General features: G+C 36.2%; 1 protein-coding gene across 1 annotated transcript; it reads left to right on the top strand.

The window, feature by feature from the left end:
• Positions 1-14,982: 14,982 nt before the first annotated feature.
• Positions 14,983-19,180, top strand: LOC116249709 (uncharacterized). The gene is made up of 5 exons (XM_031622925.2): positions 14,983-15,255; positions 16,768-16,903; positions 18,194-18,331; positions 18,431-18,564; positions 18,716-19,180. The coding sequence occupies exons 1-5, from the start codon at positions 15,212-15,214 to the stop codon at positions 18,873-18,875; spliced, it is 612 nt and encodes a 203-aa protein (XP_031478785.1). The 5' UTR covers positions 14,983-15,211; the 3' UTR covers positions 18,876-19,180.
• The last annotated feature ends 3,031 nt before the right edge of the window (positions 19,181-22,211 follow it).

Below are 22,211 nucleotides of genomic sequence, written 5' to 3' on the forward strand. Positions count from 1 at the left end.
TCATCCATCGTCATGCAAACGACGATGGATGATGTTGATGCGCCATGGATGATGTTGATGAGCCGGTGTCCGTGATTCTTTTATATTGTTTTTATAAAAGATGTTAAATTAAAATTTTATTTTTTTTAAATTTTGATTAAAATTAAAATATCATTTTTCATAATTTTTATATAAAACAAGTAAAATTTTTTAAGATGTAATTTTTTTTAACAAAAAAAATTACATTGGCGCGAAGACCCATGCTAGCCCTACGTTAGCTCCATCCCATAATTTTTTTTAAAAAAAAATCTATGCAATTATATTATAAAATTAAACGAAAGCATTTAAGTAGAAAGCCCAGCCAAACATGCAAGCCGACCTAGCTCTTCCACCACCCACAACAAGCAGTTTTTTTTCTTTTTTCTGTTAAGATGTATTTTATGATACGCTGAAAGGGGATGAAATTTCACCGATGATACATATCGATGATGATGATGATGATGGTTGGGCACAGATATCATAGAGCGGTACGTACAAAGTGTGGTGCCGCATGCACCCCAATGCACAGTAATTTTTACGGTATTCATGCAATTACATTTTGATATTATTCTTTTATTATGTGTTTCTTTAAGGTGTAATAAATGTTTGAAATTTCACATACGCGACGCCTGCCAACTATCCTTTTGAAATAAAAGGGGAATTATCTTTTTCTTGAAATCGTTGATTCTTTTAACTACGAGGATAATGTGACGCTCATTTTTTCATGGTGTCGAATGCATTTTGAAATTTGCAAATTTGTTTGAAGGTGAAGCCAACTTGCCCACCAACTTGGCAAAGATTTCCTATACAGGTGGCAAGAAGGGAAGAGTTGTACTAAAAAGGCAGTGGTGTAACTATAGATTTTTAGTTGAGAGACACATTCAAAAAAATTTAACCCTTTTAAATACATGAGAAAATGATGGAGTTGTACTAAGCAAGTAATTGACGGCACCAATATGTGAATAAGTAAATAGTTGGAAAATAACAAATATGAAAATAAATAAATTTTGTTAGGATATGCGCCCAACTGTTTACACAAGTTTATATGTGGTTTTGACCTTGGTAAGTTCAAGCCGTAACTCGTCAAATAATGGTAGTGTGACACTTTAATTGTTAGGTATACAACGAGTCTACTCCAATCTAGAAGCAGTCCTAAACCCCAAGAGCAAGAAGAGGAGAGATGACTTCAACCCTGAATCAAATCTCAATTTACTATTTTGTTGGATTCTAAATGGTTGAATTTTAAAAAAAAAAGAGAAAATGATGAAGCGCATGTGATGTGAGTGGTTCTAACCCCACTGAGGGTCTTCCATAGAGAGGGCCCACTGAGTGGTCCAGACACTAAGTGGTTTCTTATAGAAGGCAAAGTTGTTCTTGTTGATACCCATAAGAACAGCTATAGTAATTTATTAAATTAATGAATAGTAACAACCATGATTTTGGTAAGCCAATAGAACCACATTATAATGTTACTTTTCTTTCTCTGTCTTCCATTTACATGAACAAGTAGAAAAAGTATTAACTATAGCCTTGATAAAGAATATGGCGACAAAGTGGAATCTTATTTGTGAGTAATCTTGCTACTGTTTGATAGGTAAGCTTAGGTTAGATTTGAGTTCAACCAAAGTGTATAGGTAGAGATGCACCAGAGGGCCCTCATGCATTGAACTTTTTATGTTCTTCAAACTGGATATGGAAAAATATATTTCTTTGTAATCCTGCTAGATCTGGAAGCGGTGACTTTGTTATTATAAAATTGTTTCAACACATCTTCGTTTGAATAACCTGCTTCTAAACTATGGGTTCCTTTCCGTTGTATTTTTTTTTTTCTTTTGTTTTTGTCTCTCGTTGCAGATCCTTTGATTCTTACCAGTGAACATTATGTGGCCTATTCTCCAGCTGAGTTGTGGCCAAATGCGTTAAGTCCAACATTTCGGCCATGTGAGAAAAAGACAAATGTTCTTAATGTTGCAGAAAAGTTTTAATTCCTTTTCTTTTTTGGCTTCTTTTTCCTTTTTAATATATATGACATTAAAGTTTCTAATCAACCAAACTTCAAAATTATTAAAATTATTAGCATGTGGTCACCCATCTTTGGATATGCCTACTTGATATGCCAAGACACAGTTTAACAATCATTAGTAGTGAAATCCATTATACCCAATTCTGAAGATTCCAATTTTTGTAATTATACCTCATTAAACTATCAGCATATGTAAAATGCCCTTAAGTAGGCAGTTGGTGGGAAGAATATTGTTTTCGCGGAACAGGTGTTCCTCAAATACATGTTTTAGTTACACTACCTTTTGTTTCAAGAAATATGATATTACTGTTCTTTTGGAAAAACTATGAGGTTATTGGAGCAAGTGTTTTAGGAACACGTCTCCCGAGAACACAGTGTTCTTCTTATCAAGTGTGCTTGAGGAAGGGAACAAACCTCTGGTGTTTGTTGATGGACTGATCTTAAGTTCTAAGGGCAACCAAGTTATTAGCACAAAAACTTTAAACAAGTATATGCAGCATTGGTTCTAGCCATAAGGTTCCTGATAAACTATATGACTTATAGCACCAGGTGGCAGTCTCTCGCCCAGGGGCGGAGGGAGTGGGGGGGCCGCCTAGGCCGTGGCCCACCCCAAATTAGCTGAAAAAAAAATTACCTTAAAAAAATAAAAAAATTAGTTGTTCAATGTATTTTTTTTTTTACTTATGCTCAGTTTGGCTCTATTCAAATTTGAGGTTGGATTATTTGGCCCGTCCTTAAACAAAATCTTGGCTCCGTTCTGCTCTCACCCTCTCTAATATCATACTATTCTTAATAAAGCTATGAGCCTTTATTGGTCATAAGTTCCTTAGTTGCTATTGCGTATTGGCAGTCTAACAACTTTACGGTGGTGTTTGCACGCCGGTTAAACAAAGCAGTGTAAATAAAAAAAAAAAGTAAAATTTTCGTAAGAGGAACAAGTTTTCTTGGAAGAGAACATTTTACCCTATTTACTTGCCTATTTATTTTTAGCCTGAAAAACCTAATGAAAAAGGCAGATCCCTAAGAGAGTTAGAAAAGCATTCACCTTCTTTTGGAAATATAAATTGAACAACTACCCCAGTAAATATTCACCTAATTGTTTGATTGTTTCTCAAGTTTCATCTCAAAATTAGTGATTAATATTCAATCTAGGGTACATTATCTATGCAATCAAACGCCACCAAAGGTATGGAGAGACCACTATTAGTATATTCCATAGCCGCACACGGTGAGATTTTTCTCCTACTCGATGAAACCATGCTCTCGTTGAGACTTTATCGCCCACCTTGTTGCGTGCAACCCCGACACTAATTTACTCGGCCACGGCACATGTTGGCGAGCTGCTGGAAATTTAAAGATGAAAACAAAAATAATATATATCTGGCAAATAATGTCGTAATACTGGGATTCAAATATTTAGCAGCAGTGTCTTAATTATATCACAAAATTATCATAAAAAAGTTGGTTTTGTTTATTAAATAGTTTTTCATTACCATAAAAAGGTCGGTTTTGTTTAGTAAATAGTTTTTTATTAGACATAACGTAGTCGGTCAAACTGATGGGTTGATGAAAGTCTAGCAGTCAATTTGATTCACAAGACCGCTACTTTTCCTTTGAACTACAAATAGTAGATGTGACACTCTAGTTGATCGATTTTTTTTTTCCTGCTTAAATCTCGAAGATGTCTTGAGCTCCAAAGTAGGGGGAAAAGGAGGGAGACTTCACCTTTTCCAGATATCTCCCTCTCCTCCCTCCCCAATCCCTCCTAAATCTACAACTAGTAAAACATTGTTAATATTGCGATGGGTTGTTAACTCTTTCGGTGGTAGTGTACTGGATGGCAAGGTGGTCCATCTCATCTAATGACTCATTTTCGAATTTTAAAGTAGTCACTGTCACGTTCCCGTGCGCTTTACTTCTGAACCATAAAAGGACCGACACAGGATGACCAGTGGCTCTTCTCTTAGGAGCAGTGAAAAAATATATATCAATTCTTTGACACATAGAATAAGGGATAAGCATGACAGTCTCAACAAAATCGTTCCCCGCCAAATCTACCATAATGCCACTTGATGATTCATGCCGCTAACCGTGAGAACTTTGTGACGAATCTTTCTTTTTTCGTCGATACCTGTGTCCATCACATGAAGTCACGATTTGTATGAGACTCAGGTGGAGATCATTGACAGATAAGCTAAGGATTTGTAGGCCCCCGATGTCACTTGGCCAAATTAAAACGCCAAGAGGAAAGAAAGAATACGAAGAAAAAAAGAAGTGATTAAAAAAGGGGCCTCGATCTTAAAAAGGGCTTTTCAATATCTGAGGTGTGCATCTCCTGAGCAGAACTTTGTAGCATTAAATTTAAGACCAACTCGCGAATTAATTAAAAGAAGGAAAGAATTCTGAGAGCAAGATTGAGTTTCAAGGTTCCCCATCCGCTAGCAACGTCTCTCTAATGAACCTGGTCCCTCTAAGCTTCCCGAGACGTTTAAAATCACAAGTAAGTTGCTTCTTTTCTCCGCCATAGCGTCCCCTTGAGAGCTCGAGAGGTCCGGAGAGAGCAACCAAAGCACGTGGACGACCACCTTCCTTATCATTCTCTCCCGTGAATACTCGGGGGATTTAGTGCCTTCTCTGTTGAACGCCTAAGAAAAAGAAAATAAAATAAAATACCACCACCTCTTTTACATATTTACAAATTCTTACCCGAAAATTAAGAAAAAAAAAGAAAAAAAAATCCGATTTACTTGCAGTTTGTTTTGGGGTTTTCTTGCTTTTGGGCGGATTATATATCTAGAGTTAAGTATATAACTCAAGCTAAGGTTACACCAGGGGTGGAGCTAACTTTTTTCTTTTTAGAAGGGTCAAAATTTTCAAATAAGTTTCCGAGTTCCAAACAAATTTATTGAAGACAGTAGAGTAGAGTTCCTATTATAAGATAAAGATTTCTTCAAGTCTTGAATACCTGGAATGCAAAAATTATTTTTGGGAAGATCTTGGAGTTCTTTTATGTCATGAAGATTTTGATATCTTTGTTTGTGATTCCAAGGCTGAAATCTTAACCGGATGTTGGAAAACAGGACACTTCTACTGTAGTTTTGCAAATCCAATGGATCGGGGACGTGCCTTAGCTTCTGCTGTTAAGCACAAACAAAGAATTAGCAGGGTTGTGTCTGTAATTTGACTAAATTTGAAGCTTTTCCTTCAAAAGTGCAAGAAAAGGAAGGGAAGGCAAAGAGACTTACAAAGGGATAAAAGAGGGTCTTCCTGGCTGTATGAGCGTTATGTTCCAATTACGAATAGCATAAAACTAACTAAAATAATCAAAATAACACCAAAAAAGAAATGTATTTTTCAAAGTAGGGGAAACGTAAGTATAAAATGTCTTGCATCTACTATTAATAGTGTGTATGAGTAGCATCTACAGGAATCAAAATGATGTCAAACTTTCACATTTGTTTTGAGAGAAGAGAAGATCAAGTATATCTTTCTCAAAAAAGCAGCAAAGTGAGCTTTAAAATTAAAAATGTGAAAATGTTTTTTCTTTATCAACCACGTAATTATTCTTAAAAGCAACATTCTTTTTCGGATGCGTCCTGGTTATGCAAGTGCTATCCGTAGCTCCATGGTAGATTTGCTGCTCGGTCTGCATCATCCGAGACGAAATCAAGACGTTCCAGTTGAGTTGAGTGATAGCTGGAGAACTTGACCTAATGAATAATGTATTCATTTCTTGGCCACCTTAGCTGCTAAAATTTCCAAAACAGTACTGACCTTTTCAAAATTATTCTCATTCCAGCGTCTCATTTCTGTATTTTCATATTTGCTCCTAATGAAGTTAATGTGGACCACAAGAGGGTTATATCTATAAGTTCAAAAAATAACTGGAATTATGTAAAGCAAAAATGCAGCTTTTCAAATTCTCGAGAGAACAGCCTTCAAGGCTTAGTTTTTGGCTGGGTGAAACCAGAAAGTTTTTAAAAGGGCCGAATTTTAGTTTCAAAATTTCGATAGGGAGGGACCAAAATATAAATTTTTTGTATAGAACAAGTATATATAGGAATTAATCGAACATTTACAAGGTATTACTTGGGGATTTATTTTCCAAAGTCAAGCACATCAAGCAGCCCAATTTATGACTATGGAGTCCTCAAGTCAAAGTCATCCGTCAGCATTTCATCTTTTAGAAAATCATGAGTCAAATAAGCAACCAAGAACACGAGGGAGCAAGCCGAGCTTGCCTAATTTGAACCGGATTAGGAGAGAATGCCGCTTATATATATATACATATATAAGAATTAATCGAACATTTACAAGGTATTACTTGGGGATTTATTTTCCAAAGTCAAAGTATAGGTAATATTTAAATTTTTAAAAACCAATTATACATATGATACTTTGTACTACAACAATCAAGTTGATAGAATGACGTATAAATAGTTCATATAGATCTTATATTTACTTAATTTACATATGCCAAATATGAATTCAAATTGTAAACGTCATAGGTGATAAAATAAACAGATGAGGTGTATGAAGCAAACCCAATTCATCGATTGACATTCCAAGGAAAGATGGCCTTTATTAAATTATTATCCGATAGCTTTGAACGCTTTGGGAACAGTTTCTTTTTTTTTTCGAGGGAAAATTTCATAAGCAGAATGACCCAAGCTCATTTGTTCTCTCTTTTACTAGTGAAGTCCACATGGGATGGGCGCGATTCCCTCGAGCACAGGGAGGCAAGCTTTGGCACGCAACGCAGAGTGGGCCCTTGGATTTATATCACCTGGAATCAATGGGCTCCAATTAAAAATTGCAAAGAGAGCTTTCCCCTTGAGTTTCTAATTAAGGGCAAAGACAAGTGTCAATCATCGCCAAATCATGCATTAACACATTACAAGAACGAAGATGATGCCCTCTTAATTCTGATTATTCTATCCCAATTACAGCTTTGTTGTGTCTTTTTATTGTACGGGACGCTTCGAAAACAGTGGTCGCTATCTTTTAGGCAAAATAAAGAAAAGGAAAATATCATTCAGAAAAAAGTAATATTTCCTTGTCTTTCTCCTAAGGAACATCTCTGTTTAATATTATATACATAAAACAAAAGGTTCTTTGTTCCTCTTGAACCGCCACCACTTTGGGGGTGGAAGAAAAGGTCGCTTGATGAGTAGAACGGGAATGCAAGTTTACCAATAAAAGCACTTTTTTTAGCCTCTTAATTGATTTTGACAGCCGAAACATTATATCAATACCACGAGCTTCTTAAAATACTGAGTTCCAATGTTATCGGTATCAATTTTGGGATAGATTCATGAAATCATCACATAGTATTTTGAGGGTTATACCTGTGACAAAACTTTGATCTGTTTGATTCTTAGGTTGGTCCCCGATCAAGTTGTTCGTACTCCTTATCCTTTTCGGCTCCTTATGAATATAAAATAAATCCTCTTTCTTTTTTTTTTGAGATTTAGCCTATGTTTGGTAGCCTTGGAGGGGGGAGGGTTTCGGGACTATAGATCCATGGTCAAGCTCTTAGTGGATTTGTGGTACCCTCGGATCTAAATCTTAAATTGTGTTTGTTTCACTATGATGATTTGAAATCCAATGATTTGAAGTCAGGCCCTCCCACCCTCCTCTCAATCTCACCTTTAATCTATGGTTTTTAACATCTAGCATGAATTTAAAACCTATGTTACTAACGAGTTTTCCTAAACACACTTTTTTTATGCTTAAATTAGAGGCTATAAAACGCAACCTTAAAGAAGAAAGAAGCTTTTTTGAAAGAAATTCCTGTTATGTTTGAGCAAGAAAATTGTTACATGGGTTTTCCTCTCATAAACTTAACTTTAAGAGGGCTTGTTTTCGCCTTTTGGCCCGAATGTTCCCTGATCACTTACTTTGCCTTGCTAGTTATCTATATCTGGAATCAGATGCTTATAATCTGTTCTCCCCCTTCTTTTCTTCCCAGTTAAAATGTAATATCTCAAATGCGCGCACTCCTTAATTTTTGAGTGAGCAAGGGGTATTAATCCTACCGCTCGAAAAAGACCAGAAAGCCCCCCATTCCCCTTCTTTATAACGGCAACAGCATTTGTTGCTTTAAATTGATTATAAAATATTGGTTGATCAGAGTCAATTATTTATTGAAATGACTTTCTTTATCGGTCCGGCGTTGTTGATTCTTTAAATATTTTCTGTCGACCTCTTAAGACAACGATCGAGTACGGACTAACGCCCGAACTCATCCATGGTTGACAGGTAGACTCAACTATGCGGCATTTCGAATTACTGAAACTCGTCGGCATGTGAATGAGCATCATGGGTGAAATTAAAAAAATCGTTAGATAGCACTTTTATAATTACTGAGACAAAGTTATATTTTTGGTATACATACGTGTTGGCCAACCCGGAGGTATGCATACGTGTTGGTGGCATCGATGCGGCATATTAATAGTCATCAAATAAGCAAGATAAAATATTGAGAGAAACCAAAAGCAATGCATCGAGCTTCGATTCCTTATAGATGGTTGACACGTTGATGCTCAGCCAAAAGTGGCCTCCACATATTTTCGCTTTTTACTTAACCAGGGGCGAAAGCAAAAGCAGATTTTTTTTTCAAAAAAAAAAAACTTTATTTTCTTTTTTTTTTTTTTTTTACTGAAGCCAAACTATATTTCTCAAATAAACATTTATTATGAAAGATAAAAACTAGACTAAAAGTCCAAAGAACCTTCTCAATCTTGTTTGAAGGAACAAAGCTAACCTTATTGATAAGATGTACTGCAATTTTATTTCAAGTCCAAGAAATGCAGTTTTCGCACATTATTATGTCGCACACTGCTTGGATTGAATTAAATTTGATACTAGAATTCTTCACGACTGCATATTGAGATAATTGCTTATTCAATATCCAAATTGACTTTTATTGTAGCATCAGTTCGAAACCTAGACCTATATGCATGAAGATTCAATCAACTTAATGAACTCACAGTGTCGGCAACCTCTGACTTCCTAGTTTTTATATATAAGATTCATAATAGTTGAAAATTTGAAGACTATACTCATCATATTTGATTGATTTGGTGATTTTTACAGAAATATAATGATCTCTATTCAGGTGTATAAGCCTTTTAAAGAAAAGCGTCATATCTTAAAATTCTGGCCTGCACGATATGGACTGTTTCTCAATGTGTATCATAATGTAATATGAAAAATGGCTCGATTTACAATCAACGAAATAAGCATCACAATTTTTGGAAGGTATGATGGAATGATCAATGTCATTTCAATCAATAAAAAATTGGAACATTGTAATGGAAAAAATGTCATGGGTGAAGTCATGGGTTCATACCTAAACACTAAGCCTAAGATATATATGAGCTTAAGTGGGAACACTGCTAATAGAATAATGTCCTGATGATCAATTTGTTTAGCATTCTAAATAATATTGATGGATATTTTGTTAACTTAGCTGCCATGCGAACAATATAATATTCATGGCTCTTCACATCCAATTGATATCAGTCTCCGTGAGCTTTCTAGATCTTTGTCATCATGTAACGTACATTTTCACCACATTCCTGTTGTAAAATTTTACTTCTTTACATAAGCAGTGATATAAAGTAAAGAACCAGAAAGATTTAATTCGAAAATGAATACAAAAAAAGGAGTTGAAAGTTGATGTACAAGCTAAATATTTTGCAGCTCATTTTGGAATGGCATAAAATCTCTAGAGTAAGCTATTTGTATCGCTGAGAAAAATGAGAATATGATTCTGACGGACATGGCTGTAAACGGGAACTGAATAATTCTTTCGACGCTTTATTCAATAACCTTTTCCGTCTTCTTGCTTGAACACATGAACACATATATGACAAAATTCAATATATTTCCAACAGACGAACACGTGAAAATGAACCACCATGAACTCCGGTTTCAAACTGTAAATAACTCTTGCATGCCGAGGAGAGCAAAGTACGAGTTACTATTGAAAATTAAACACATTATAGCATATGAAAAATCCCCATATTTCCAAGAGAATGTAAAAAAAAAAAAAAAAAAACCACCTCGAATTGAGCTTCCAAACTGAGAAAATCACTTACACGTTTCAGGTTAAGCAGGATCCCTTGAGTAAAGTGGGAGCTATATCTTAATATATAGCTTTTCTTAATGGAGGTCGAAACATAAATTAGATACTTCATTTAATTTAAGGTCCGTTTCTATGTTAAGGCTAATTATTTGCATTTTTTTAAGTTGGGAAGCCATTTTTAGTAAAATTCTTTACAATAAAGATTTTCTCACGGTTTTACATCTCTCTCTCTCTCTCTCTCTCTCTCTCTCACACACACACACACACACACACACACACACAAGTTTCTCTATAATATTTCTTCCTCGTAAAACTTAAGTTCTTATTTGATCAACGCAAAGGAGATCGCAAAGGCCTCTTACGGAATTCCCTAATGACAGATTACGAGGTATTTTGAATTTTTAAAATAGGTACCTGCGTGACTTTTTATTTGAGAAGATCTTAATACTGGTGTAAGAAAGAAGAAAAATGAATAAATATTATTAGAAAGGGAGTCATGGTTAAGTTAATTAATGACCAGATCAGGGTAAAACTTGCGTACAATATTTCATATACACTTAATTCTCATCTTTTCATGAGATTCGATGTTATACTTGGACCAAAAAATTAAAATTGTGCACATTTTACTTTATCTCTTTGCGTGTCGATGTGTTAAGTTATTGAGCATACTCGAATATATTCTCCCCCTGAACTTAAAGCAATTTCTATGTGGAATTAGTTTAACCTTTCTTGATTAATTAGTAAGATGCACTGGCAGAATAGGTGCAAAACGTATATATAATGGTGCATAGTGCGAAAGCAAGGAATCGATGTATAAACATCAGTTAGGATAGTCTCCTTGCTAGGTCACAAGTCGGTGTTCGTCGAATCAACTGGGATTGTCTACTAATTACATGTTCTTTGTTTTCATGCATTGTTCAATACTAAAGTTTATTATTTTTTCAAGTGTGAAATATCATAAACTTTACAAAGTATACACAAATACCCATAATACATGTTATTTAGTTCTAGTTGAGAAAAAAAATCAAACATGAAGTTCCAACTGATTTATCTTCTTCATTTGTCTATAAAAGAAAATGTACTATAAAAAATTATGACCAAACCGAGTAAATTGCCGAGACAACTCTTTGACTCGGTGACCCAGCTTTTAACCGATTCAGTAGTCTGAGTCACACGTTTGCCGGCCATGCATAATAAGAGTATTGGCCATATATACCTGAAAGAAAATTCACATTTGAAACAAATGCACTCCTTAAGTTGAAGATTTATTGCAAGATTGTAGCACAAAAGTTGATCCGACAAGCAGGGGCGGAGCCAAAAAAAATTTCATGAGGGGGGCCAAATTAAAGTTTCTAAGTTTTGACACGGGTCGAAATAATGATTTTTCAAAATTTTTATTCAGGACAAGTAAAATTTTTAAAAATTTACATGTAATTTTTTTTTAAAAAAATTGAAGTCGCTCCAAGACCCATGCAGGCCCCTCATTGGCTCTGCCCCTGCCAATAGTGGTACAAATCTCATAATGGAGAAGAGTATAGATGTACACAAAAGCTTCTTTTCTCTCTCTTAGAGAATCCTTGAAAGCAAGAGTAATTCCTTTAGTTTTCACCCCCATTGTCTTATATGTCTAAAGCCTTACACCTTGTCTAACCAACTCCTGCGCATCGCGCGACCTAATTAATCCAAGAAGGGGAAGTGGTTTTTATTCAAAACTTTGAACACTGTAAGTTCGAATTTTGAATTTTCAACTTTGGAGATGATTTGGATCCTTTTCTTACCTTGGGCGGATCCAGATCTAAATTCCAACAATATAATCTTCTTTGTTTGGTCGTAAACTTCAGACTGTTCAAGCAACTCAGTAGTTTCCCAGAAATTAAGTTGCGACTTAAATAAAGAGGAAAATTTTATCAAAACGCATATCATATAAAGGTTCGGGTTTGGCTTATTGATCCAATAACATAATGAAAGTTATCCTTTTGTTAACACATGCATGCGCTCAATCGGATTTATGCAATAATTTTTGTTTCCGACTACACCCGTGTTGTAAACTTGTAACGGATAACTCTTCATTCTCTCTCTAGAATCTAGGTATCAAACTTTGTGATTGCCATTTGCCAATGCACACGCGAAGTAATTTATATCATCACTGATTTGCACAATGAGAAGGAAAAGAATATTACAAGCAGCCTTTCTCTCTTTTCTTCCTTCCTAACCTTTGGTGTTAATCTTCCGCTTGTTTATTCCATAGCTTTTTCTTTAGGGTAGATCCATGCATGCTTTCCTCTACTTCCATCCAACTATAACCAGGTCAGTTAAGTTATTTGGCTGAAAGAGAAAAAAAAAATACTTAACTGACAAAGGTCTCCATTAACAGCAACCTGAGAGGGATGTTTGGCTTCTCGGCTTTATATATATATATATATATATATATATATATATATATATACACACACACACGAATAAACTTTGTTACTCAACTGCAAAAAACCAACATCTGACAGACATACAAGCTATGTACATTGAAGACCAATAAAAAAAAAACCTAAAAAAAAGTCACTGATGTTCAAGTTAAAGCACAAAAGGGTACTCCAAAGCATGTAAAGCAAGTTCTGTACTCAAGGAAGCAGGGGGTTGAATGGAAACTTCAAGTCTCTGCCGGGTAGAGCAATACAAGTTATCAACTCTCTTGATTCCTAAACATAAAAAGCCAGTTTAGTTTGAACCTTGAAGATTAGTTCCCATTAGTTTTCTGCTTTCCCTAAAAGCAGTTTGGTATTTACTCCCATATGCACAGCTTTGGTTTCTAACTAAATATTTCATCTCATCTCATCTTTTTCCTAAAAGCAGAAGCTTGTGCTTTTTTTTTCTAATCTTTTTTTGGCAAAATAGCAGCTGAATTTTAAGGAGGCATACTTGCTGATGAGGTTTAGCAAAAACGGCCCGCTTCTTTCCTAGATATACCCAAAAGGTTCCTGTCTTAAAAAAAATTACTGAGGGCTAGATATGGGCTGTGGTCGAATAACTGCACAAAGTTTCAGTCTATATTTATTCTTTGACTAGAAATATAAGGTGCTATTCAAAATACCATTTAGTGAGAGTGAAGCTGTCAAAGTTGCCTTGTTTTCGTAGCTGATGCTACAGCGATTGATCAAGTTTCAAGCCGAGGGACCTTCTTTCTGAAAAAGTTAATTAATACGCGATCAAGTTTTCTCATGCACAAAATCATTTATTTCATCTTTCTTTTCTTTCCCCTTTCCCCTTTCTGATACCCACATTAAATTCGTTGAATTGGAATGAGAATCAACTTACAGGATATTCGCATGAATGGGATGACGTTCAAAACTGATCATCATGCGGACGACCACATTGGTTTGATTTCCACCAGCTTGTCTTAATTCCTCATGGGTTTGCAATGGACATAGTTAAATAAGGCGATGTTCGTTCATGGATCGATACTTTGGATCAAGAAATTTGGACACAGGTGTGGATTTGAATCATAGGTCTTAACGTACAGGGATGTGCGCTCCTCATATTGAAGTGTGGACTTGAAAAGTCTCTACAGGTCTATGAATCTTAACATTGGTCAGAGTTGAACTTGGTAAAATGCTTACAGCATTCAATTTATACATCAAACTTTCACTCTTTTTTCTTTTTTGCCTAAGGGCCGTGGCAATGCTGATCAGGCTGATGGGCTAATTCAATTACCATGGGTGCTACTCTTATGAACTACAAAAGAATGGCAGACACCACGATTGGGTTGAATGGAGTAATAATAAGTTCATCGAAGTCTCGAAACAGTCTGAACTCTAGGGGCAAGAGAAGGGACGTCGACTTCTTCCGGGTATCTCTCCCCACTTCCTTTTTTTTCTTGAGTTGTAGTTTTCAAACATCTACAACTACTTGGATGTATCTAACCGGCCTAAAAAGTAGGCAAACAGAGGAGAAGACAGCTTGAGAAATCTAAATGTAATTGGGCGGCATGCTCAAATGATTTTGGGCTTTGAGTTACATGAACCTTTTAATCAATATGATGAAATTACTATCAAATGAACGTCGTAGTTGTTTTTGTAAAAATTGGGAATAACAACTAATAATTTGACTTTGAAAAAGTTGTTTTGTATGACAGCCGATCAGTCAAGTTGTTTGCGACTCATATTTATTACTAAAATTTTCCCTATTTAAGATAATGTTAAATACTGTAAAGGAAGAAATAAGAGTAATCTTGATGAAATTGAGTTTCTCATGAACAATTATCGAAATGACATTACTGTAGTACAAAACTATATTGTAGCTTATGACTTTTCCGTATCATTCTAAAATTGCTCTTGCGTTTACTTACGTGATAAACTGATATGGTTTTTGCAATAAGATAGATAAATGCTCCATCTTCCTCTTCTTCATGACCGTGATAAGAAGCTAGTCCAATGAAATTTATTTAACATTCATATGATATCTAGAGTTAGTTTTACGTTCAACAAGAAAGTAAATATTCTATTTGAGTTAAAATCATCTTTGAAACCCATCTAATATTGCTTATAAACAGAAACAAGAGATCATCTGCATAAAACTTGTAAATTGCACCTAAACTATATTGGATTAATTGATAAAATAATAATAAGAATAATTTAAGATACTTTATATATATATATAACATCAACGAATTGAAGCATGACCGTCATGTCAACGGGCTCTGGAAGATGAGTTCTTGTAGATGTAATTTCTTTTATTTTATGCTCACTTACTTGGAAAACTTTTTACTGGAATCCAGTTCTGGATTTAGTTCCCTTCGGCCCCATGGACAATTTTGACGTGCACGGGCAGTGGGCCCATGGATTCTCACGTGTTGCACAAGGGCGGAGGGAGCGGGAGAGAGAGATGGGCTGCGTCATCTGCCGCCTAATGGTGGAAGACAAGTTCGAGGTCCGGAGAAGGAATTCTTGAGAGTTGGGGAAAGGAAGGCATCCCAGCTTCCCTTCCGCCACCGTTTCTCCTTTTCGTCGTTTCTCTTCGTTCCAAACCTCAGTGACTTCGTTCCATTCTCGGTTGAAGGGAGCGCGTGAGCTGCGATTCCAGGACCAATGGCGAATTTTCCAGAATCGTCCACTACCACCTGTGACCACTGGTGAACAAATTCCCCAGCCCCAAATCTTGCTCCCTCTTACTCTCGCTAACAGTTGGACTCTTAGTTCCTTCTCTTCCTCCTTTGACCTGGATTTTGGCGTTTCAACGGCTACGTTTCTCGGATCTCTTATTTGAATTTTTGGAGAACTGGTTCGTGGAAGAATTGCTTTTGGTTTTGCCCTTTCTTTTGAATGGGGTGATTTAATCAAATCAGTTCTTGGGCAGCCAACTCGATCGGTTAATTGGTCTTGTGCCTATGTTAATTTTGATTTTTTTGGGTTGACCTGTCGCCTCCCGCACGGATTTGCGAATCGTTCATCTATCCTTCGATGTGCTTTGCAATTGCATTCCTTGATCGGTGGGAAATTGAAGACAATTTGAAAAATGGTGGGGAGTTCTTGCCTTTGGTAGTTTGATCTGCTTCAGTGTCTCACATGATGGTCTATCAAAAACCTAATCCGTGTCTTAAGATGTTACACTAAAAATACGCATCGTCGCGAGCGAGAAAAGTGATAATCTCGCCTCCGTCTCGATTCTACATATGATATAGAGCACAAATAATTCGATCGATCAGGTTGGGGAAAAGCTGGTTCTTGTCCAATTTTGGTTTCTGTGTCGGTTTCCTTTCTGTCGATTTGGTTTTGATTATGTTATTAATCTTGGTGAGCAGAAGTGGTGACATGATGTTTTGCTTCTTTTTTTCCGTAATTGTTCTTAGAGACGGTGGGTGTATGCATGTGCATACTCATGCGCGTTTGATATGAATAACGTGTTTGGACAAACTTCTTTTAATGTGATTGGAGAAGCTTCTCTGTCTCTCAAAACTTTTTTCACCTCATCCCTGCGTGCATCGCCATGCCATCAAATGACTACCATTTTTAGCTGTTACTTTCCTTTTGCTTTAGTGGTGCTAAAAATGTTGGGTGGACATATTTGAGTAGAGAAGATGCTGTGTTTACATGAATAGATAAGTCTGATCTGCATATAGGGCTTGCTCCTTTTTTTTTTTTCTTTGTGATGGATATGCGGACAAGCTCCAACCTTGTGTCCTTGGATGGTCTTATATGATAAAATTTTCTTTCTATTGTGTCTTGATGAAATAGCGTTAGCGGTTTCAACACCAATATTTTGTTCTTCAGATAGCTTGTTGCGAACAGGTTTTGTTGGGATAGCGAGGTGTTGCTTGCTGGAGATAGGTATTATTAGGATAGCTATGTGATTGATTTAGCGACTGGCTTATTTAATCTGTGAGCATGAGGCCATTACTGGCACTCTTTTATATTTGTTGCCATGGTGAATTGTATATAAATCCCTGTGATTTTACTTTTTTAGGTACCAAATTGTTGCTTCTATTGAATGTGCTCATTGATTTTTGTTTTCCCTGTGAATCGTGTGTAATTATCTGTCCTGGAAATTGTCATCACTTTTTTGGATACTAAGGTGCTTGGTGTTGCTGAATCACTGATGAATTCTTTTTTGAGCTTTTTAGTAATTAAATATCCAATTTGTTTAGTGACAGAGCTATACCAACTCCCAATTTTGAACTGCATTATGCACACTGTGTGAGAAATCTTGAAAGATGTTCCATCTGTGGAGATATGGTACCAAAAAGGCATGCTGAGGAACATTATGCAAGTACACATGCTCCGGTATGATTTTATTTTGAGAAACTGCCTCACATGCAGATTCTTTTGTTTCCAAATATATTCTTTGAAATTATCTTTGATTTTGAGTTAGTTATTCATTGTGAAAGTATCAATAATTTGTAGTCTCTTCCGATACAGACATTTTGATGCATACTCTTCCATGCACATTGATAATGACAAGTTGTTTCATTAGCTTAACTTTGCAAAGCTGCTGGTCTTTTGTTGATCTAAGGTCTCCATTTGATGTTATTTTATTGTTATTTTTATTGTTATAGATGTTGACCTTAAACCTTTTTTTTAATGACATTCATAATGGAAACTCATAATTCTGCACAGCGGGCTTTTAGATGATGTGTTGTAAGCCCTATCCTTTCTGTGTATATTCTTCGCGTAAGATTAAATGTTTGATATCCTTGTTATATTTCTGGAACAACTCCGTTGAGATTATGATATCCTTGTTATATATCTTGAACAAAACGATTGATTAATTTCAGTGGTGTTCGTCAGATCACAAAATTTCCAACAGAATTGTAAAATAAATTCAAATCAATGAGAATTGAACATTATCTAGGATTAAGAATTAAAATCCTATCATGCATTTGTCTTTTCTATTCATTTTATTAGTTTCCTTTCTGAGCACATCAAGCTGCACTCATTTGCTTTTAACTTTTTTTCTGTTTTACTTCTGCTTTATGGAATAACCTAGTTTTCCTACATTCCTAGTTCCTCCTTTTATAGCCTCAAATAGAGTTGTATTTTATCCCAAGAAATTCCTTCATCAAGGAATTTCATGGAAAAAAGAAAAAAGATTTGTCCTGCGAACTAGTCTGTCCTTTTATTTTTGCACACCAAAATGCTGAAACCAGTTCTTTTCTAATCAGTTCAACTGTAATCAGTAATAGTTTTGATGAATGGCAGTACAATGGTACATAAACCAGTTTTTTCTTCTGGCATAACATCTACTGCAAGAAAAAGCTTTAGTTTCCTCAAGCAGGGGCAGAGACAGGTGTGGGCAATTGCCCACATGAGCCCAAAAAAATTTTATTTTTATATTGATATTTTTGAGCAATCTTTCTCAATTACATATTGGTGCCCCTAGAAAATTTGAATTTTATACCTAGCGCCCCTTAACCAGAAATTCCTGGCTCTGCCTCTGTCCTCAAGATACATGCTTAGTTGCTCATCCATCATTTTGTTCTGGCCTTTTTGTTGTTGACAAATGCCGTCAACTTGCTGCATCTGTGCTGTTGATTCTTTGTTCAATTTTTCACTGATGGGATTTCTATGGTGCAGGTGGCTTGTTCATTATGCAGTGAGAAAGTAGAACGAGATGTATTAACTCTTCATAAAGATGAAAAATGCCCACAAAGGATAGTGATATGTGAATATTGTGAGTTTCCATTACCAGCAGTTGATCTTTTAAAGCATCAGGTACTTATTTGTCTGCTAGATTTTTCTACTTAATAGCACCTGTTGTGGCATGGACCTAGTATCTACATAGGCTATTGATAAGGTTTATATCTATTGTAGGAATTATGTGGAAATAGAACAGAGTATTGTGAAAATTGCAGAAAGTATGTTAGATTGCGGGAAAGATCAAGTCATGAAATCCAATGCTGTAGCGCCAGCAATGGTTTAGATACCGATGCAGCTGAATCATCCAGGTGCTAAAATCATTTACCTTGCATAGCATGGGTTTCTTTTCAAACTGCTTATTCCTTCCTGTTGTTTACCTTACATAGTATGGTGTTCGTTTTGACCGATAGAAAAATGTCTTTGTCACCACTTTTTTTTTTCCCTGTTCTGCATCGGAAGGGAAGGGAGAGTACCTGCAAGGGAACAAGGTGCTCGTAGGGGACAAGGGCAAGACGCATCCAAAAGAAGACTTATTGTTACAATTGCAATCACTGGTATTGCTGTTGTGATTGGGTCCTTTATACTCCAAAGAAGAAATCAAAACCAGCCACCGCAGTAACTCTGGAGTTCCTGTCTATTGATTAATTTCTGTGTTGGTACCTCTTCCTGTTTTCAACCATGGCGACAATCTATATGGCCTTAATCGTTTGAGACGAGACTCTGTATATGGTAAATGTTTGTGGAGTTTGATTATCTGTTCTCAAGACAACGAGGGCAAGTGTGAATGCGTATTCACGACTTGCTTCCGTAGTCTGAACTAACAAGAATTTGGAAACAGACAAAACTGAAAGCGGAAATGTGGTGCACATATGTACCTATAGATGCATTGGTTCTGCTTTTAAAGGGATCCAGGCTTTTTTTTCCTTCGTTGGTGAATTTAGGGGATGGAATTCAGCCTTCAAACTTGAGTTCCCTTAATTATGATATGGAAACGTGATTATTTCCTTTTCTGGATGATGTCAAATCCTTCAAGAGAAAAACCCTGAGTGAGCTCCAAACCATCAAGCCTTACGAGGACAATGCCGTGAGAAAACCCAGGCTGCAGAATGGCAGGGCATTTCACCTCAGACATTGGTTGGTTTCTTTCTTCGTTAGACTTCAGGTTTGCTGTTGGAAAATAAGTATGAAAGGAAATCTTTGCGAAGGCCAGTTACACTCTAGACTAATTTAATAGATCAAGGTAGTGTGGCTTCTTGAACCTCAGCCCCTAACACCATTTTAGTATGTAAATGGTTAAAATATGATTTTCAGACTTTTGCTTTTTTCCTATAACGAGTTTGATTCAATAGAAATCATCTGTATCCCGTATCTCCACATTGAAACTTTTTTTCCTTGAATAATAGATTGGCGTAATGGGGTAGACGGACGGATCTTACAGTTATTGCTATCTAAGACTGTATCAGGTCTCTGGGCTCAGTTGCAGTCTCATCATCATCAATCAAGATCCGTACCTGGTGGCAAACTAATATCACGCATACCAAATTTCAGCAGTAACATGGGTTGGACAACAACGGAATATTGAATGCAATCCCCAATCTGCACTAATTGTGGCCCATATTTTCCCTCTCTTCTTTTTCATTCTTCGTGAGTTTCACTGTTGAACATTGCATCATTGTGATGCAGCATGAAAGCAGTTTTAGAAAGCGGGTCAGGGGTGAAACGGAAGTTGGGGGCCTAGAAAGGGACTGAAATAGAAACTTAGAGGTCACGTTGGAACGAGACATGGCCTTCTTGAGAATGATTATTATTATTTTCTTCCATGATATCCAACGCCGGTGCAACTCTTTCATTTCATTGGAGTGGTTCCTGTATTAGGAAGCAAATAGCATTTCCAGAAAATAGTTGAGGTTTTGGTACTAGATGTAGATGATTTGTATCCTTGCAATATGGCGGAATTTCTCAAAGCTTTACCGGTCTTTTTGGAAAAGAACGACGCGGGATATGGTTCTTGGCAAACAAAAAGTCTACTGTGTCCATTGTTAAGTTGTATTTGCATTTGCTTTTATTAACAGAAAATGTTTGATCATCTAGAAACTATAGAAAAAGAAATGGTAACATCTGCTGCAACCTAACATTTTCCTTTCAATAGTTCAAGGGGAACACACGGTCCTAGTAGACCTATGCAAGTATATCCGAAATAGAAACTCCTGCAACCTACATTCCTATCACTTAAATAAATGGTTAGGCATAGAGAAAGAAAAGGTAACATCTGCTACAACCTAACATTTTCTTTTCATAGTGCAAAGAGAAGACACGGTCCTACTAGACGTATGCATGAAAGTATATCCAAAATAAAAACTCCTGCAACCTACATTCCAAGCTATCACTTAAATACATAATTAAATGTGGAGTCATATACTTGGATTTCTTTGCTCATGAGAAATTAAACCACATTGCTATAGTCCACAAAGATTAACAAAAAATCTTGTTCCTTTACGCAAAGAGTTAATTGCTTCATGGAAACATTGACTGCTGAACTTCGTCCCTTTTCAACAGTTGCGAAAGAAATAGTTTCTACCAAAATAATCTCTTCAATGAAAAGCTAATCTTTTTTAACCTTTTAAGCAACTGTAATTTTCTGATGATAGCATGGATTCTCTTAGGAGAAAAGTAAGGAAAAAATGACGAATCCTTAACTGTTTTGATCCCGCACATTGATATGTTTACTATACAAACTAGTAATCTCATGTCTAAAATAATTTCTTGAAGGTTAAGCCTACTTCTTGTAGGACAATGAATATGGGCAACATTTGACTGAACTTTAAGAATTAACCGAACAGTAAAATCTTTTTTCTTCAGAATAAGATTTTAATAGTAATATCACCCGGTATGGGATCCTCTCTCTTATAAGTTCGTCCTGATGATCATAAGAAAAGATTTGGCCTTAAGAATTATTTTTCTTTGTGCATTTTGCCTAGAAATGGTAATATTTGCGTAGAAGTGCTGCTAATGGCAGATGGGCGCACGCATCTCTGTGACTTGAAGAAACAGCTAATGCAGCAATGCTTCTGAAAACGACTTTCCCAGAACTTTTTTTGGTTCCTTTGAAGAACAGGCAAATACATTTGCTCCAATGGGGACCGGCGATAAATCTACCGACCAAACCGTATTTAGATTTGGTAGTTTAAGTTAAACAAGACTACTTTAAAGAGACGTTCCTTATGCGCATTGATTGGGATTTACAAAAAAGAACCAGTTTTAGATCATTAGTTGCAAAACTAATATCCCTTCGAAAAATTCAGACGTTTCGTCACCTTTGCCATCTGCTTGCAAGTGGTTTCTGAATTTTTGGCTTAAACAGTAACAACTTCGCTGTTTTCAAACTTACAAGTCGTGGAAGATCTTCCTAACTTTTGATTAGATTTTTCCAGTTTTTGAGTCAACCGATTGGTTGTCCCTCTTCCTCTTTTGAACGTTCACCACCGCCTTAGCGATTATGGTGGAAGTAAGTTGTCGCTTAGTAGCACGAGTAGGTGGCTTGTAAATTCTTTCTCTAAGTTTCTGTACTTTTGATTTAGTAGCTCTTTTTCATATTGTTATTAGTATCGGTGCTCATATGGGCACATATCTACCGATACGTCGTGCCGGATCAGATGATCGAGGCCGATACAAACCTCTTTGAGCATCGGTTGAACTGACTCGGAATTAGCTCATATCAGGTGATACTCTTTTGATGCGTGACACGTTGATCCTCATTTCCCGCATTCCTCGTGCCAATGAATGTCGGCAAAGAATGCCACCAGCTTCACTTCTAAGGCAAAACTCGCACCGCAGTTATCTTCGCAAGCTGATAAGTCTTTGATTTTGTAAAAGCAATTCAATGCTTTGTTTACAACCCAAGGTTGCTAAAAAGGAGATCAAGCCAAACGGGATCCTTCATAAGCCTGAGGTGGTA

This window comes from Nymphaea colorata, chromosome 3, assembly GCF_008831285.2.
Source record: "Nymphaea colorata isolate Beijing-Zhang1983 chromosome 3, ASM883128v2, whole genome shotgun sequence".
NCBI classification, from domain to species: Eukaryota; Viridiplantae; Streptophyta; class Magnoliopsida; order Nymphaeales; family Nymphaeaceae; genus Nymphaea; species Nymphaea colorata.

Bases quoted from the DNA above. Each gene is read 5' to 3' on its own strand.
- LOC116249709 (XM_031622925.2), top strand. From the start codon at position 15,212: ATGGCGAATTTTCCAGAATCGTCCACTACCACCTGTGACCACTG. The intron at 16,904-18,193 runs GTATGATTTTAT...TCTATGGTGCAG, and splicing joins ATGCAAGTACACATGCTCCG to GTGGCTTGTTCATTATGCAG. The intron at 18,565-18,715 runs GTGCTAAAATCA...CTGCATCGGAAG, and splicing joins GATGCAGCTGAATCATCCAG to GGAAGGGAGAGTACCTGCAA.